Source organism: Malaclemys terrapin, chromosome 25 (assembly GCF_027887155.1).
Source record: "Malaclemys terrapin pileata isolate rMalTer1 chromosome 25, rMalTer1.hap1, whole genome shotgun sequence".
Taxonomy (NCBI): domain Eukaryota; kingdom Metazoa; phylum Chordata; order Testudines; family Emydidae; genus Malaclemys; species Malaclemys terrapin.
In genome coordinates, this window is record NC_071529.1 from 483,325 (window position 1) to 501,448 (window position 18,124).

An 18,124-nucleotide genomic window follows, 5' to 3' on the forward strand; every position below is an offset into this window, starting at 1 on the left:
GACTACGAACTATTCAAAAGGGCCCTGCTACAAGAGTTTGGGCTGACTCCTGAGATGTACCGGGAAAGGTTCCGGAGTCAAGATAAAACCCCTGAGATCTCATATCTGCAACTAGCCGTCCGCATGGAAAGATACGCCAGCAAGTGGGCTGGTGGGGCCCAGACGAAGGAGGACCTGATTAAACTGCTGGTACTGGAGCAACTGTATGAGCGGTGCCCATCCGACCTGAGGCTGTGGTTGGTGGACAGAAAGCCAGAGAACCCGCGACAGGCAGGCCGGCTGGCCAATGAGTTCGTAAAGAGCCGGTCAGGAGATAAAAGGGAGGAGTCCCAAAGGAGCAATCCCACCACAACGCAGAGAGAGAGTCACCATGGGACCTCCCCGTGGGAAAATACAGAAAAACCCCATCAGAGGGGAACATCCGGCATCAGGACCATCCGACCCACTCAAGGGGACCCACGGGACATGGGCTGCTACCACTGTGGCCAAAAGGGCCACATACGGGCCCAGTGCCCCAGGCTCAGGGACAGACTGAGCAGGCCGAACCCACAGAGGGTTAACTGGGTAGAGGCCCAGACGGACGAGGGGCAGGCTTCCCACGCAAGAGGGGCTGGCAGCTTATCAACTGCTCAAGAGAGAGAAGGGCCCCCGGCCAGCTTCTCTGGGGGGCCAGATGCTCCGGATTCAAAGTTCTCCGTTTACAGGGTTGGCGCGGGGCTGTCCCTGCGGAGCGAGTGCCTTGTTCCCCTGGAGGTGGAGGGGAAGAAAGTTTATGGTTACTGGGACACGGGCGCAGAGGTGACACTGGCCCGGCCCGAGGTGGTGGCCCCAGATCGGGTGGTGCCCAACACCTTCCTGACCCTGACCGGGGTGGGCGGGACCCCATTCAAGGTTCCCGTAGCGAGGGTACACCTGAAATGGGGGGCCAAGGAGGGCCCCAAGGACGTGGGAGTGCACCACCATTTGCCCACCGAGGTGTTGATGGGGGGGGACCTAGAGGACTGGCCAAGCAGCCCCCAGACCGCCTTAGTTGTGACCCGCGGTCAGAGCCGGCAAGGGGCACTGCCCCCTGGCCTTGGGGGGGGTGCTTTGCCTGAGGCGCGGGACCCTAAGCTGGTGGGGAGGGAACGCCCAGGGACGCGGCTCAGGAAGGCTGCAGCTTCGGACCCAGCGGACGAGAAAGAGCAGGTGGCCATCCCTGTCCCAGCTGCTGAGTTCCAGGCCGAGTTACAGAGAGATCCCTCCTTGCGGAAGATAAGGAACCTAGCCGACCTCAATGCGGTACAGACCATGGGACGAGGTGGCCGGAAAAGGTTCCTGTGGGAGAAGGGGTTCCTGTACCGAGAATGGGCTCCCCCAGGGAAAATGGAGTCAGGGGGGATCAGGAGGCAGCTGGTGGTACCCCAAAAGTATCGCCGCCAGCTGCTGTGCCGGGCCCATGACATTCCCCTCGCAGGGCACCAGGGAACCTGGCGTACCCAGCAGAGGCTGCTACGGAGCTTTTACTGGCCTGGGGTCTTTGTTACTGTCCGACAGTACTGCGGATCCTGTGACCCCTGTCAGAGGGGGAGGAAGGCCTGGGACAAGGGGAAAACAGCTTTAGGACCCTTGCCCAGCATAAAGAATCCTTTCCAGAGGGTGGCCAAGGTTAAAAGGGCGGCTCTGAACCAAGAGAGCCCAAAGCACAGACCTCCAGACTGGAGCGCTGGGAGAAGATCACAGCCCAGTTGGAACCCCAGAGGTATGGGGGTGGGAAAAGGGCGCAGGCCGCATAAACCTTCCCACATGCGAACTGCGAGTGCCATCAAGCACCCCCGACCTAAGGGGGGGCGTGAAACTGGAGGGGCCTGGTGTAATTCTCACCAAGGAATGGGTGGGATGCGGGGGCATCCATGGGAACGGGGGTAGGTTCGAACTTCCCCGGGTCACTGGCTAAAGTGACCCTGCTCAGTTCGGTCTCGAAGGGGGGAGAGATGTGACGAACTGGGCCTGTTCTCACGGTGGTCTGTGAATGCTGACAGGGGAGTGTTCTGGGATAGTCTGCATTGCAGGATGGGATCTGCCCGAGGGCGCATACCTGAGTGTGTAACATGAGAACCCAGGAAGGGGTTGAAGGCGAGGCGACTCCTTAGCCCAGGAAACTGAACAAAGGCTGTGGGAGGGGTCGCTGAAAGCAGAGTGCTGGAAGCAGGCAGGGAGAGAGGGCTGGGGGGCATAGATGGCTCTGACCTCCCAAGGGGGGCTGGGCTTGAATGCCCGGGGACCCCAAGATGGACCTAACTGAGGGGGTCCCTGTTGTCTGTGCCTGCAAGACCTGTCTTGGACTGTATTCCTGTCATCCAAATAAACCTTCTGCTTTACTGGCTGGCTGAGAGTCATGGTGAATCGCAGGAAGCCGGGGGTGCAGGGCCCTGAGTCCCCCAATACTCCGTGACAGTGTGTGTTTCCCGAGGGGTGCGGGAGCAAAGGGGAACAGGGTTGTGGACAGTGTGTGTGTGTGTTTCCCGAGGGGTGCGGGATCAAAGGGGAACAGGGCTGTGGACAGTGTGTGTGTGTGTTTCCCGAGGGGTGCGGGAGCAAAGGGGAACGGGGCTGTGGACAGTGTGTGTGTGTGTTTCCCGAGGGGTGCGGGAGCAAAGGGGAACAGGGTTGTGGACAGTGTGTGTGTGTGTTTTTCCCGAGGGGTGCGGGAGCAAAGGGGAACAGGGCTGTGGACAGTGTGTGTGTGTGTTTCCCGAGGGGTGCGGGATCAAAGGGGAACAGGGTTGTGGACAGTGTGTGTGTGTGTTTCCCGAAGGGTGCGGGATCAAAGGGGAACAGGGTTGTGGACAGTGTGTGTGTGTGTTTCCCGAGGGGTGCGGGATCAAAGGGGAACAGGGTTGTGGACAGTGTGTGTGTGTGTTTCCCGAGGGGTGCGGGAGCAAAGGGGAACAGGGCTGTGGACAGTGTGTGTGTGTGTTTCCCGAGGGGTGCGGGAGCAAAGGGGAACAGGGTTATGGACAGTGTGTGTGTGTGTTTCCCAAGGGGTGCGGGATCAAAGGGGAACGGGGCTGTGGACAGTGTGTGTGTGTGTTTCCCGAGGGGTGCGGGAGCAAAGGGGAACGGGGCTGTGGACAGTGTGTGTGTGTGTTTCCCGAGGGGTGCGGGAGCAAAGGGGAACGGGGCTGTGGACAGTGTGTGTGTGTGTTTCCCGAGGGGTGCGGGAGCAAAGGGGAACAGGGTTGTGGACAGTGTGTGTGTGTGTTTCCCGAGGGGTGCGGGAGCAAAGGGGAACAGGGTTGTGGACAGTGTGTGTGTGTGTTTCCCGAGGGGTGCGGGAGCAAAGGGGAACGGGGCTGTGGACAGTGTGTGTGTGTGTTTCCCGAGGGGTGCGGGAGCAAAGGGGAACAGGGTTGTGGACAGTGTGTGTGTGTGTTTCCCGAGGGGTGCGGGATCAAAGGGGAACAGGGTTGTGGACAGTGTGTGTGTGTGTTTCCCAAGGGGTGCGGGAGCAAAGGGGAACGGGGCTGTGGACAGTGTGTGTGTGTGTTTCCCGAGGGGTGCGGGAGCAAAGGGGAACGGGGCTGTGGACAGTGTGTGTGTGTGTTTCCCAAGGGGTGCGGGAGCAAAGGGGAACAGGGCTGTGGACAGTGTGTGTGTGTGTTTCCCGAGGGGTGCGGGAGCAAAGGGGAACAGGGTTGTGGACAGTGTGTGTGTGTGTTTCCCGAGGGGTGCGGGAGCGAAGGGGAACAGGGTTGTGGACAGTGTGTGTGTGTGTTTCCCGAGGGGTGCGGGAGCGAAGGGGAACAGGGCTGTGGACAGTGTGTGTGTGTGTTTCCCGAGGGGTGCAGGAGCAAAGGGGAACGGGGCTGTGGACAGTGTGTGTGTGTGTTTCCCGAGGGGTGCGGGAGCAAAGGGGAACAGGGTTATGGACAGTGTGTGTGTGTGTTTCCCGAGGGGTGCGGGAGCAAAGGGGAACAGGGTTATGGACAGTGTGTGTGTGTGTTTCCCGAGGGGTGCGGGATCAAAGGGGAACAGGGCTGTGGACAGTGTGTGTGTGTGTTTCCCGAGGGGTGCGGGAGCAAAGGGGAACAGGGTTGTGGACAGTGTGTGTGTGTGTTTCCCGAGGGGTGCGGGAGCAAAGGGGAACAGGGTTGTGGACAGTGTGTGTGTGTGTTTCCCGAGGGGTGCGGGAGCAAAGGGGAACAGGGTTGTGGACAGTGTGTGTGTGTGTTTACCGAGGGGTGCGGGAGCAAAGGGGAACGGGGCTGTGGACAGTGTGTGTGTGTGTTTACCGAGGGGTGCGGGAGCAAAGGGGAACGGGGCTGTGGACAGTGTATGTGTGTGTTTCCCAAGGGGTGCGGGAGCAAAGGGGAACGGGGCTGTGGACAGTGTGTGTGTGTGTTTCCCGAGGGGTGCGGGAGCAAAGGGGAACGGGGCTGTGGACAGTGTGTGTGTGTGTTTCCCGAGGGGTGCGGGAGCAAAGGGGAACAGGGTTGTGGACAGTGTGTGTGTGTGTTTCCCGAGGGGTGCGGGAGCAAAGGGGAACGGGGCTGTGGACAGTGTGTGTGTGTGTTTCCCAAGGGGTGCGGGAGCAAAGGGGAACAGGGCTGTGGACAGTGTGTGTGTGTGTTTCCCGAGGGGTGCGGGAGCAAAGGGGAACAGGGTTGTGGACAGTGTGTGTGTGTGTTTCCCGAGGGGTGCGGGAGCGAAGGGGAACAGGGTTGTGGACAGTGTGTGTGTGTGTTTCCCGAGGGGTGCGGGAGCAAAGGGGAACGGGGCTGTGGACAGTGTGTGTGTGTGTTTCCCAAGGGGTGCGGGAGCAAAGGGGAACAGGGCTGTGGACAGTGTGTGTGTGTGTTTCCCGAGGGGTGCGGGAGCAAAGGGGAACAGGGTTGTGGACAGTGTGTGTGTGTGTTTCCCGAGGGGTGCGGGAGCGAAGGGGAACAGGGCTGTGGACAGTGTGTGTGTGTGTTTCCCGAGGGGTGCGGGAGCGAAGGGGAACAGGGCTGTGGACAGTGTGTGTGTGTGTTTCCCGAGGGGTGCGGGAGCAAAGGGGAACAGGGTTATGGACAGTGTGTGTGTGTGTTTCCCGAGGGGTGCGGGAGCAAAGGGGAACAGGGTTATGGACAGTGTGTGTGTGTGTTTCCCGAGGGGTGCGGGATCAAAGGGTAACAGGGCTGTGGACAGTGTGTGTGTGTGTTTCCCGAGGGGTGCGGGAGCAAAGGGGAACAGGGTTGTGGACAGTGTGTGTGTGTGTTTCCCGAGGGGTGCGGGAGCAAAGGGGAACGGGGCTGTGGACAGTGTGTGTGTGTGTTTCCCGAGGGGTGCGGGAGCAAAGGGGAACAGGGTTGTGGACAGTGTGTGTGTGTGTTTCCCGAGGGGTGCGGGAGCGAAGGGGAACAGGGTTGTGGACAGTGTGTGTGTGTGTTTCCCGAGGGGTGCGGGAGCGAAGGGGAACAGGGCTGTGGACAGTGTGTGTGTGTGTTTCCCGAGGGGTGCAGGAGCAAAGGGGAACGGGGCTGTGGACAGTGTGTGTGTGTGTTTCCCGAGGGGTGCGGGAGCAAAGGGGAACAGGGTTATGGACAGTGTGTGTGTGTGTTTCCCGAGGGGTGCGGGATCAAAGGGGAACAGGGCTGTGGACAGTGTGTGTGTGTGTTTCCCGAGGGGTGCGGGAGCAAAGGGGAACGGGGCTGTGGACAGTGTGTGTGTGTGTTTCCCGAGGGGTGCGGGAGCAAAGGGGAACAGGGTTATGGACAGTGTGTGTGTGTGTTTCCCGAGGGGTGCGGGAGCAAAGGGGAACAGGGTTATGGACAGTGTGTGTGTGTGTTTCCCGAGGGGTGCGGGAGCAAAGGGGAACGGGGCTGTGGACAGTGTGTGTGTGTGTTTCCCAAGGGGTGCGGGAGCAAAGGGGAACAGGGTTGTGGACAGTGTGTGTGTGTGTTTCCCGAGGGGTGCGGGAGCAAAGGGGAACGGGGCTGTGGACAGTGTGTGTGTGTGTTTCCCAAGGGGTGCGGGAGCAAAGGGGAACAGGGCTGTGGACAGTGTGTGTGTGTGTTTCCCAAGGGGTGCGGGAGCAAAGGGGAACAGGGTTGTGGACAGTGTGTGTGTGTGTTTCCCGAGGGGTGCGGGATCAAAGGGGAACAGGGTTGCTGGGTGCATGGTCCGGGCGGCTGAACCTGCAGTCACAGGGGGAAAGGCCAGTGAATGCGCTGCCACATGGATGGCACCGGCCCTGCACATCAGGGGCCTGGTTAATCTGACCCCCTTGTCCCCCACCTGTCCCAGCCAGCAGCATTTCCTCACCTGCCCCTCTCATTTCCCCGGCAGCCACCTGCTCTCCTCGCGCTACGTGGAGCGGCACTTTGGCCAGGATGGGAACAGCGGCCACAGCCCGGTGAGTGGGAGCGGCACAGGGCGGGTGGGCTTGGCCGGGCGCTGACAGCGAGAAGACTGAGGGGCTGAGGGGCCAGGCAGATGTAGAGCCGCAGGACGAGACCGGCGTCATGCAGCAGTGGCGGACTGGGCTGGAGCAGCCTTTGGGAGAGGCCAGGCCGCTGGCCGGGACTCAGGAGAGCGGGCGGGTCCTGGCTGCCCGGGGACTAGAATGGGAATGAAATGAGCAAAGTTAAATGACTGATGCACCGTCTCATGAAATGAATAGGTGGCAAATTTGAAACTCAGCAAAGAAAATACTTTTACACCCAGTGAATAATTAGCCTGTGGAACTCACTGCCACAGGGTGGCCTTGAGACAAGAACGTGGCAAGATTCAAACAGGGACCAGGCATTTCTGCTGCACAAGAGTCTCTTAATAAATGAATGGTGGCAGGAGAGTAACCCTGGGGCTTCAGGGCTTGAGCCCATCTCTGACTAGGATGAGACCTATTGCAGGGGCAGATTATCCCTCTCCCGCTGTGTGGGGTTCCTCCCACGTCCTCTGCAGCATCTGGTGCTGGCCCCTGGCGGAGACAGAGCACTGGGCCTGGGGCCGACCCCGCTTGGCACTGCCAGGCCAGGAAGCTGGTGGCGGGGGGGGGGGGGGGAAGTGGAGTGGCGCTCCCATCAGGGTGCAATTCAAAGCAAGTTTTGCACGCGGTGACGCACAAGGCCAGAGACTAGCAGGTCATGGCCGCGGCCGCGCTTCTGCCCGGCTCAGCGAGCGTGGAGCTGGGGAAATGCCGCCAGCCGCCTCTCGGCGCCGAGGGGAGCACAGGCCTGATGGGACAACGCGGGGTCATTTCGGGCCCCAGAACCCCCTGCGTCCAGGCCTGAGACTGGCCAGCACCAGAGGTACCGCTGTCGAGAGAGGCCTGACTCCGTGCAGCCCCAGACCAGGGGAGCCAGAGCCCAGCTCAAGGGGGATGGAAATCCAGGGCAGGTCCTCCTCCCCCACGGCTGTAGCCACTCCAAGCCCTGGGCTCAGCAGCTTGGGGGCTGGTGACGGTGAACTGGGTTGTGGTGTGATCACACCAATACTGAGAGCACCGGCTGTGAGCACCAGTCAGCGGAACAAATGAGACCCTGTCCCTTTAACTGCACCCCCCCACCCGAGCTACCCTGGCCCCCCGGTCTGGGTCCTGGGCCCTCGTCTCCAAAAGGGTCAATGGCTGCGAGTGCCCACTCCCCGCCCTGGCCTTGTGCCACTCGGGTATGGCCCATGGCAGCCTCTTCAGCATGCATGAAGGGTTAATGCCAGTCCAGCTGGCCCAAGGACCGGCGCCCCCCCACCTGCTCTGCCACCCCTGAGCTGCCTTCCCCCATCCTGCCTGCTGCAGCCCAGCGGCATCTGGGCCAGCGCCACCCCCACCTGCTTGGCACCTCTGCCACTGACCAGCCTGGGTCCTCCCCTGGGCTTATAGGTGGGGGGCTGCAGTTTGGCATGAGCCCCCCCAGTGCAGAGGCTAGTGAATGAGGGGAGAAGGACAGGACAGGACCTCTCTCCTGTGCTCACGTCTCCTGGCCAGGCCTTGGGGGAGGGGAGGAGAGCAGGGCCGGCTTTAGGAAGGGCGGGGCCAAATCCAAACATTTTCGGCGGGGCCCCGGCAGGGATGACTAAAAAAAAAACGTGTAAAAAAAAGCCTTTCATTTCTTAGCAACCGGTTCCCTATAAAAAGTTCTGATTTAAGGGATGTGCCACAGTATGTATTTTTTGTACCAATAGGGTTACCATAAGTCTGTATTTTCCTGGGAGGAATTTTTAAATTTAAAATTTAAAAATTCCTCCCGGACGGCGATTTAAAAACCAAAAAGCCTGACATGTCCGGGAAAATACGGATGTATGTGAACCCTACCTAAAGTTCTTTTCTAAAAAGATGGGCCTGAACTAGAAATGAGCTTCGTTTCACATGTGTGGGTCCCCGCCACTCCCTGGGGGTGTGTGCACATGTGTGGGTCCCAGCTGCTCCCTGCCCCCCTCATTGAAGCAGGTGTGCAGGGTTACTGCCCTGGGAACTGCAGGGCACCACTGGACATGGGGCTGGCTGGAGGTAGGTCTGGCTGCAGGCAGAGCAAGGGGTGCGGGGCTGGCTGGAGACAGGGCAGGGGGTGCAGTAAGGGCTGCCCGCAGCCAGCGGGTGTGGGTACAGGGGGTACAGCCCACCCTGTATGGTAAGTGCCCCCACCCCCACTGGGGTAGCAGCAGCAGCCACCCAGGGGCTATTTAAAGGGCCTGGGGCTCCACTGGAGAAGCCGGGCCACCCCGGTATGACGCACTGGCTCTTGCTGGTCCACCGTACTGGGGCTTGGGCGTGGGGCCCGATTCAGGGGAATTGGTTGAATTGGCCTAAAGCCGGCCCTGGAGGAGAGGGATGTTTTCTGGCCCAGCCCCTGCCTTTCCTGGAGGTGCAGGAACGTGGCTGGGCTGGGCCAGTCCTCCTGGCCTTGGCTGTGATCCATCTTCTGCCGTGATCCATCTCCTCCTTCTTCCGTTTTCCTCTTGTTTCCTGCGGCTCCCTGTGTTCTGAGCTCTCCAGGGTGGTTTTTGTGGCTTATAGAATCATAGACTATCAGGGTTAGAAGGGACCTCAGGAGATCATCTAGTCCAACCCCCTGCTCAAAGCAGGACCAATCCCCAGACAGATTTTTACCCCAGTTCCCTAAATGGCCCCCTCAAGGATTGAACTCACAACCCTGGGTTTAGCAGGCCAATGCTCAAACCACAGAGCTGTCCCTCCCCCGCTTGGTTCTGGCCTCCTGCGTGCTAAGTCCCCAACAGGCAGGCCCCAAAATCTGACCGTGCCTGCGTTCCCAGCAGAGCAATACACCACGGCGAGCCCGGCTCCGCTGGCTGTAGAGGCCCAGGAGACAGAAAGAATCAGCTGCATGGAGCACAGCGAGTCTCTGCTGCAGACAGGACGCGTCTGGGCTACGTATCCCTCCTCCCCACCTGACGCTCCCCTTGCTGCTCTAGCCTGGCGCACTAGTCAGAGCCACAGACAGCCGCGGGCACGCATGCCAAGCTGCTCCCTCCGGCTCCTTACTGAGAAGCTCCCTGGCTTCTCCTCTTACGGAGGCTGCACGGATGCCCCAGAAGGTCACCAAAGGAGGGCAGGTACCAGAGGGGTAGCCATGTTAGTCTGGATCTATAAAAAGCAACAAAGAGTCCCGTGGCACCTTATAGACTAACAGCTGTATTGGAGCATAAGATTTCGTGGGTGAATACCCACTTCGTCAGACGCATGTAGTGGAAATTTCCAGAGGCAGGTATAAATATGCAGGCAAGAATCAGTCTGGAGATAATGAGGTTAGTTCAATCAGGGAGGATGAGGCCCTCTGCTAGCAGTTGAGGTGTGAACACCAAGGGAGGGGAACCTGCTTCTTTAGTTGGAAAGCCATTCACAGTCTTTGTTAAATCCTGAGCTGATGGTGTCAAATTTGCAAATGAACTGAAGCTCAGCAAAGGAGGGCAGTGATTGGAGGGGTTTGCAGCCAGGTAGCTGGTGGTTGGGCACATCAGGGGTTCTCTGAGGTGCGGGGCAGGGACTCGGTCGCAGCTGGCCAGGGAGCTAGATGGGACCCGCCATGATCAGTCCAAAGCAGCTGGGAACGTTGATTATCTCTGGCACATCTGTGAAGCAGAGATGTGTGCAGACGTGTACTCTACTGAAGTGAAAGGACTGGCAGTGCCGAGCGGGGGGAGAGGTTCTCCATCTCTTGGTGTCTGCGGCTCCAGGCCTTGCTGGAAGATGTGTTAATGAAGCACAAACCCTTGGGCTCAGCCCAGGGAGAAGTGGCTGAAGTAACGTCCTGTGCTGGTCACTAGATAATCTAATGGTCCGTCTGACTTAGAACGCTGGGAATCTACGAATCCGGACCAGGCGGGTGGGGCGGCTCTGGCCTGCCTGGGCACCGCCTCTGCAGATCAGCTCGCTCTGGGATCTTTCGTGTCCTATTGCGGGGGGAGCCTGCAGACCCCATCGCGGATCGGGGCACTGTGCTGGGTGCTGCACAGACACATGACACAGAGACCCCTCCCCAGAGAGCTCAGGGGATGAGGTGGGGAGCCTGGGGCAGTGAGCTTGTCCCCATGGCCACATGGGTCAGTAGACGATCAATGCCAGCCAACACCTGGGCACTCAGCGTAGGGGTTCAGTTGAGTTCCAGCTGTCTGTGATCGAGACCCACCAAGAAATCGGGGAGGACTGAGTACGCGTGTCTGTCTCTACTTAGGAAAGCCCCAGGGGCTGGGATAGCAGGGGGCTGTGGGTCAGGATTGAGGGGCACCGGCCGAGCTGTGTGTGTGGGAGGCCAGGGCTGGGGTAACAGGGGGCTGTGGGTCAGGATTGAGGGGCGCTGGCTGAACTGTGTGGGGGAGCCCAGGGCTGGGATAGCAGGGGGCTGTGGGTCAGGATTGGGGGCACTGACTGAGCTGTGTGGGGGAGGCCAGGGCTGGGATAGCAGGGAGCTGTGGGTGAGGATTGAGGGGCGCTGGCCGAGCTGTGTGGGGGAGGCCAGGGCTGGGATAGCAGGGGGCTGTGGGTCAGGATTGAAGAGCACTGGCCGAGCTGTGTGGTGGAGCCCAGGGCTGGGATAGCAGGGGGCTGTGGGTCAGGATTGAGGGGCACTGGCCGAGCTGTGTGGTGGAGCCCAGGGCTGGGATAGCAGGGGGCTGTGGGTCAGGATTGAGGGGCACTGGCCGAGCTGTGTGTGGGGGAGCCCAGGGCTGGGATAGCAGGGAGCTGTGGGTCAGGATTGAGGGGCACTGGCCGAGCTGTGTGGTGGAGCCCAGGGCTGGGATAGCAGGGGGCTGTGGGTCAGGATTGAGGGGCACTGGCCGAGCTGTGTGTGGGGGAGGCCAGGGCTGGGGTAACAGGGGGCTGTGGGTCAGGATTGAGGGGCGCTGGCCGAGCTGTGTGTGGGGAGGCCAGGGCTGGGATAGCAGGGGGCTGTGGGTCAGGATTGAGGGGCGCTGACTGAGCTGTGTGGGGGAGGCCAGGGCTGGGATAGCAGGGGGCTGTGGGTCAGGATTGAGGGGCACTGGCCGAGCTGTGTGTGGGGGAGGCCAGGGCTGGGGTAACAGGGGGCTGTGGGTCAGGATTGAGGGGCGCTGGCTGAACTGTGTGGGGGAGCCCAGGGCTGGGATAGCAGGGGGCTGTGGGTCAGGACTGGGGGCACTGACTGAGCTGTGTGTGGGGGAGGCCAGGGCTGGGATAGCAGGGGGCTGTGGGTCAGGATTGAGGGGCACTGGCCGAGCTGTGTGTGGGGGAGGCCAGGGCTGGGGTAACAGGGGGCTGTGGGTCAGGATTGAGGGGCGCTGGCTGAACTGTGTGGGGGAGCCCAGGGCTGGGATAGCAGGGGGCTGTGGGTCAGGATTGGGGGCACTGACTGAGCTGTGTGGGGGAGGCCAGGGCTGGGATAGCAGGGGGCTGTGGGTCAGGATTGAGGGGCACTGGCCGAGCTGTGTGTGGGGGAGCCCAGGGCTGGGATAGCAGGGAGCTGTGGGTCAGGATTGAGGGGCGCTGGCCGAGCTGTGTGGGGGAGGCCAGGGCTGGGATAGCAGGGAGCTGTGGGTCAGGATTGGGGGCACTGACTGAGTTGTGTGTGGGGGAGGCCAGGGCTGGGATAGCAGGGGGCTGTGGGTCAGGATAGGGGGCACTGACTGAGCTGTGTGTGGGGGAGCCCAGGGCTGGGATAGCAGGGGGCTGTGGGTCAGGATTGGGGGGTGCTGGCCGAGCTGTGTGGGGGAGGCCAGGGCTGGGATAGCAGGAGGGGAGGGGTCCTGATGCATCTGGACTTTGCCCCCAGAATAGGTCAGCAGGGCTGTGAAGATATTTCCCTTCTGGGAGGGGGGGCGTATGGGGGTGAAGGGGGTCATCCAGCTGCTCCCATTGCTCTGGCCCGCTGGCAGAGAGATCACAGCACCCTTCCCCCGCCTGGGGTGGGGGGCAGCCCCCTTAGTGCACGTGGGAGGGAAGCAGAATGACACCAGGTTGCTGGGACTCTCGCCCAGCCAGCGAAGGGGTGGGGGAGCGGGCCGCGGCCATGTTAAAAAGATGAATGGGTCCGTCCATAAATAGCCTGGCGTGTCTCTCGCCCGGCAACCCCGCCTGTCATGCAGATTTCACGGTGCCGCTCACACAAAGCCAGCCCTGGAAGTGGAGCAGCAGTAATGCCGAGGGAATGGGAAACAGACAGGCGGGGAGGGGCTGGGCTGCCTGCTCCGCCCTGTCCCGCCAGGGGCTCCTCTGCCCTCACCCTCTCTCTGCCCTTCTGGGCCGCCCTGCTCATGCCCTGCCTCTCCTCGAGTCCTCCCCCCACTCTGTGCCAGCCTGGGGCTGTGGTGACTGGGGACCCCCATCTGCCCCTCTGGATGCCCCAGGCCAGGGCTCTGTAACCTGTGCAGAGATGGTTCCTATAAATAGACACGGTGGAGCAAGGCTGCTGCTGGTGCGTCACGCGAGCCGTGGAGATGGGGCTGCACACACATGCACAGGCGTCTGGAGGGGAAGGGCACCGTGCACACAGACAAGGGTGTCTGTACACTGCTATTGGCAAACATGGTCTTGCACTAAGTGGGAACATGATGCACATGCAGACAGGTGCACGCACACATCCGGGCAGACACGCCTACATGCAAGGACATGCATGCACCTGCAGACAGGTGTGCAGGTAGGGTAAAGCCTATATATGGATGCACAGGGACATTGACATGGGCATGAAAATGGGAGCAAAGGACCCACACTCTTTAGGACATGCATACAGGCAGCTACATGCAAAGATCAGACAAACAACCACACAGAGGATAAAAGACCCCAACCCCATACAGACACAGCATGGCACACATGCAGGTTGGTACATACCCAGACATAGAGACACACACTTGCACATGTATGGGCACACACCTGGAATACAAGCACATGCGGGCACACATATGTGCAGAGGGGCTTGTCCATCTGACAGAAGCTGTTGTTACAATCTGAGAGATGTGCAGGGGGACCCCAATTCCAGTGCAGCAAAATTTGGTTTGGCATCCTAAACCAAGAAGTGGCTGCAAGTTGTCATCCCATGTTCCAGTTGGGGGGAACTGAGGCACAGAGAGGGGCTGGGACTTGCCCCCGGTCAGAGCCAGGAAGAGCACCCAGGAGTCCTGACTCCCAGGCCCCTGCTCTCTTCACTAGACCGTGGTCCCTCCCAGAGCAGGGACAAGAGCCAAGGAGTCCTGGCTCCCAATCGCCTCCAATCACTAGCCCATGCTCCCTCTCCGCTGCGGGGGCTGATGGCTCTCCTTGCCCCATTGGTCTGTTGCAGGGAGCGGGGGAGCACTGTTACTATCAGGGCAAACTCCGAGGGGAGGCGAGGTCCTTGGCAGCTCTGTCCAGCTGCCGTGGTCTGCAGTGAGTATCACCGCGGGCATGGGGGGCGGGAGCGGATTGAGCCGGGACAGGGACAGAGCCCCCAGGAGGCTCTGATGCTGGAGTGGCAGTGGGGAGGGAGGGAGCACTCTTGCAAGGGGGATTCGGATGAGGGTGGGTGTCATGGCCCTGCCCTGCTGGACAATCCAGAGTATTGCATTGGCTTTGGGTCCAGGGAGTGGGAGGGTTGTTCTGTTCTGTGGGGCAGCAAACTGGCTGGGGAATTGGGTTGCAGGTCCCTTGCTGCCCAGTGGTGCTGGCAGGTTGCGGGGAGGAGCAGGGGAGTAGGTCTGCATCCATCTGTGACAAAAGGGTGTCTGCTTTCCCTGCAGCGGTGTCTTCTCGGACGGGAGGGATATGTACCTGATTGAGCCCCGCAGAGCAGCCGAGCGTTGGCAGGTAAGGGCTGGGCTGGAATTCCATCACCCCCCGTGCTGCCTACTTGGGTTCCCGCTCACCCAGCTCCTGTTCCCCAGGGAGGTGAAGGGGAGGCCCAGGGTCACAGCACGGCCAGCCACCAGCAGCCCAGCCTTCCTGGGCGCTCGGACACTGGTGCCAGGTTCTGGGCGCTCGGACACCAGTGCTGCTGGATCCTGGGCGCTCGGACACTGGTGCCAGGTTCTGGGCGCTTGGACACCAGTGCTGCTGGATCCTGGGCGCTCGGACACTGGTGCCAGGTTCTGGGCGCTTGGACACCAGTGCTGCTGGATCCTGGGCGCTCGGACACTGGTGCCAGGTTCTGGGCGCTTGGACACCAGTGCTGCTGGGTCCTGGGTGCTCGGACACTGGTGCCAGGTCCTGGGCGCTCGGACACCAGGTTCTGGTATCGCCTGCACTGGCCCATTTAAATCCAAAGCCCTGCAGCTGAGGCTGCAGCCAGAGGGATTTCCCAGAGTGCCTCCTTTCCCCTTGTTGCCATGGCAGCAAATGGAAGGAGATTCCATTGACATCTGCTCCCCATCAAGTCATTAGCTTCCCCCTCCCCCACGCTCCCAGTCCATGGAGTGTTTCCCCTCCCCCAGCCTTGCCTCGGTTTCCCCAGCCCCATGCCATCCCCGCAGGATGTGCCTACCAGGGCTGCTGGGGTGAGATCCCCTGTGGGGTATATGAGGCCCTCAAGCGCTGGTGGGTGGGGTAACGGTGTCGGGCCATGAGGGGCCTCCCCTCCAGCTGCCAGATCTGTGCAGGATCTTGGCTAGCAGTGGTCCCTCCCCCACTCCATCCCCTGCTCTCACCCTGAGGCCGATAACCCAGCCGCTGGGCAGCATGGCAGGGCTGAAATCCTATCCCTGCCACCCTGCCGCTGGCCCAGCCGGAGCAACCCGGCCCCTCCAGCCACAGAAGTCATCAATTAATGATCCCTGGTGTCAGTGTGGAGCCAAGGGGCTGAAACACAGCAGCCAGGCCTGGCGATGCCTCCCTGTCCCTGGGACTCGCACTTCTGGGTGTGGATAACGGGCCTTGGTGCTGGGACTCCAATCCCTGGGCGGGGGCAACTCCCATCAGATTGGCGTTGGGACCCTGAGCAGTAGGTGGCCAGTGCACTGGTGTTACCCACCCGTCCATGGGGAGCTCTCCCCCTCCCACCACACACACAGGAAACCAAGGAACAGTAGCTCCTGGCCCCAGCCTGGAGCTGGGAAAGCCACCGGTGACCTTCCTGCTCTCTTGTTCCCTGTGCAGGGGCCCCTGCCTCACCTGATCCAGCGCATGCCTGCTCCCCGCCCCGCCCCGGGGTGCACAGAGCCAGGTGAGTGGCACCTGCGAGCCCCGCTCCCCATGACACAGTGGCCCTTACGTTGTGTTGGGGCCATTGAGCCGAGGCGAAGCTGCTCCTACAGCTACAGGAGCTGCTTCGGCCCCCCCATGTCCATTCTATGGGCTTCCCTCAAGGTGGGTTTGCCTGCCTGGCATGCCCGGCCTGAGAGCTAGCTCCCTTCTCACCTGGTGTCGGGTCATAGAATATCAGGGCTGGACAGGACCTCAGGAGGTATCTAGTCCAACCCCCTGCTCAAAGCAGGACCAATCCCCAACTATTTTTTTTGCACCCCCAGATGCCTAAATGGCCCCCACAAGGATTGAACTCACAACCCTGGGTTTAGTAGGCCAATGCTCAAACCACTGAGCTATCCCTCCTCCCCAGCTTTGGAACCAACTCTGGGAGGAACCCTGCAGTGTACCAGACCCCACGGGTCTCATCCTTCCTTTAGGTGGGGCACATGGCCTCACCACCTCCTGAGCCTGGTCCTCTGGGGGTCACCTCGGGCATTCTGCTCAGCCAATCCCACTGCCACGGTCTCTGGTTAGGGACTTGCCCCTCAGCCGGGATTGATGCCCCTCCCCAGGTATTCCCAGTGACGCTCCCCAGAACAGGGGGGTGATTAATCAGCTGGCACCCAGCACAGGGAGCCCTTAGGGAAGCCCCGAGAACTGCAGATTAAAGCATTGTCCATTCTGACCAGCCCAGAGCCCTGCCAAGCTGCAGTGACCTCCATTTGCAGGCTTTGTCTCTCTGACTTCTTCTTAGTCAGTTCCCAGGGGAGAGGGCCCCCAAGTGCCTTGCAGAGCCCCCACCTCGCTCCGAGCCCTTTGTTCTGGAGCAGGGGTCTCTGCTCCGCTTCCCTGCTGAGAGGCAGGAAAAGCCCCCTCCCTCTGGGCAGTAGGTTGCTGAATGTCAATGTCTTGGTGAGTGGGTTTTCCATGGGGTCGTCTTGGATTTTGTATTGATATGGGTCGGCCTTGGCCAGTCCTTTTTAAGGACCGGTCAGTCCGCTCAAAGCAACCGCCCCCCCCAAACCAGAGTCTCTTAGCCTGCCTGGAGAGCAAACCTGTTCCCAGCTGTTCCCAGGCCAGGCACACATAGGGGTCATACAAAGTATTGCAAAAAGTTCGCACATCATCACACCTGGTCATTTCCACCTTGGCGCTTCCTCTAGCCACCCCTGCCCAGCAGCAGCCCTGGCTCTGCCCAGGGCCGCCCAGAGGATTCAGGGGGCCTGGGGCAAAGCAATTTCAGGGGCCCCGTCCAGAAAAAAAAGTTCCAATACTATAGAATACTATATTCTCGTGGGGGCCCCTGCGGGACCCTGGGCAAATTGCCCCACTTGCCCCCCCCGGGCGGCCCTGGCTCTGCCTCCCACTGGACCCCCTGTCCCCGGCTGGAGGATCCAGCCCTGGGACCTTCTGCCTCGGCCCTGCCTGCCAGCCCCATCATCACCCCCCCCTGACCCTGCTGTGTTCTGCCCCGAGGCTGCCTGTTTGCTGCCCTGCGTCACCACGGCCCAGACCCCCTGCCCAGACGGCGGAGGAGGCGGCAGGTAGGGGCACTGCTCAGCCAGCCAGCTGGGGGGGGGGGTGAACGGAGTGCTCAGGGGCTGGGGGAGGGGAGCAGAGCGCTATGGGGTGGGGGGGAGGGGAGCAGAGGGCTCAGGGGCTGGGGGAGGGGAGCTGAGCGCTATGGGGTGGGGAGGAGGGGAGCAGAGGGCTCAGGGGAAGGGGGAGGGGAGCTGAGTGCTATGGGGTGGGGGGGAGGGGAGCAGAGGGCTCAGGGGCTGGGGGAGGGGAGCTGAGCGCTATGGGGTGGGGAGGAGGGGAGCAGAGGGCTCAGGGGCTGGGGGGAGGGAGAGCAGAGGGCTCAGGGGTGGGGGGAGGGAAGCTGGGGGCTCAGGGGAAGGGGGAGCAGAGGGCTCAGGGGTGGGGGGAGGAAAGCTGGGGGCTCAGGGGCTGGGGGAGGGGAGCTGAGGGCTCAGGGGAAGGGGGAGGGAGAGCAGAGGGCTCAGGGGTGGGGGGAGGGAAGCTGGGGGCTCAGGGGCTGGGGGAGGGGAGCTGAGGGCTCAGGGGAAGAGGGAGGGGAGCAGAGGGCTCAGGGGCTGGGGGAGGGGAGCTGGGGGCTCAGGGGTGGGAGGAGGGAAGCTGGGGGCTCAGGGGCTGGGGGAGGGGAGCTGAGGGCTCAGGGGAAGGGGGAGCAGAGGGCTCAGGGGCCGGGGGAGGGGAGCTGAGGGCTCAGGGGAAGTGGGGAGGGGGAGCAGAGGGCTCAGGGGCTGGGGGAGGGGAGCTGGGGGCTCAGGGGAAGAGGGAGGGGAGCGGAGGGCTCAGGGGCTGGGGGAGGGGGAGCAGAGGGCTCAGGGGCTGGGGGAGGGGAGCTGAGGACTCAGGGGAAGTGGGGAGGGGAGCTGAGGGCTCAGGGGCAGGGGGAGGGGGAGCAGAGGGCTCAGGGGCTGGGGGAGGGGAGCTGAGGACTCAGGGGAAGTGGGGACGGGGAGCAGAGGGCTCAGGGGAAGTGGGGAGGGGGAA

The 18,124-nt window shown here is 61.5% G+C and overlaps 1 protein-coding gene across 5 annotated transcripts in view; it reads left to right on the forward strand.

Moving 5' to 3' along the window:
* Positions 1-18,124, forward strand: part of ADAM11 (ADAM metallopeptidase domain 11) — a 70,674-nt gene that overhangs the window by 23,001 nt on the left and 29,549 nt on the right. For all 5 annotated transcript variants that reach the window (XM_054014566.1, XM_054014569.1, XM_054014567.1 and 2 more), the window contains exons 4-8: positions 6,310-6,376; positions 13,728-13,813; positions 14,164-14,230; positions 15,515-15,581; positions 17,081-17,148. In XM_054014566.1, the coding sequence (XP_053870541.1) occupies positions 6,310-6,376; positions 13,728-13,813; positions 14,164-14,230; positions 15,515-15,581; positions 17,081-17,148 (355 nt within the window). The remainder of the gene's footprint in view (positions 1-6,309; positions 6,377-13,727; positions 13,814-14,163; positions 14,231-15,514; positions 15,582-17,080; positions 17,149-18,124) is intronic.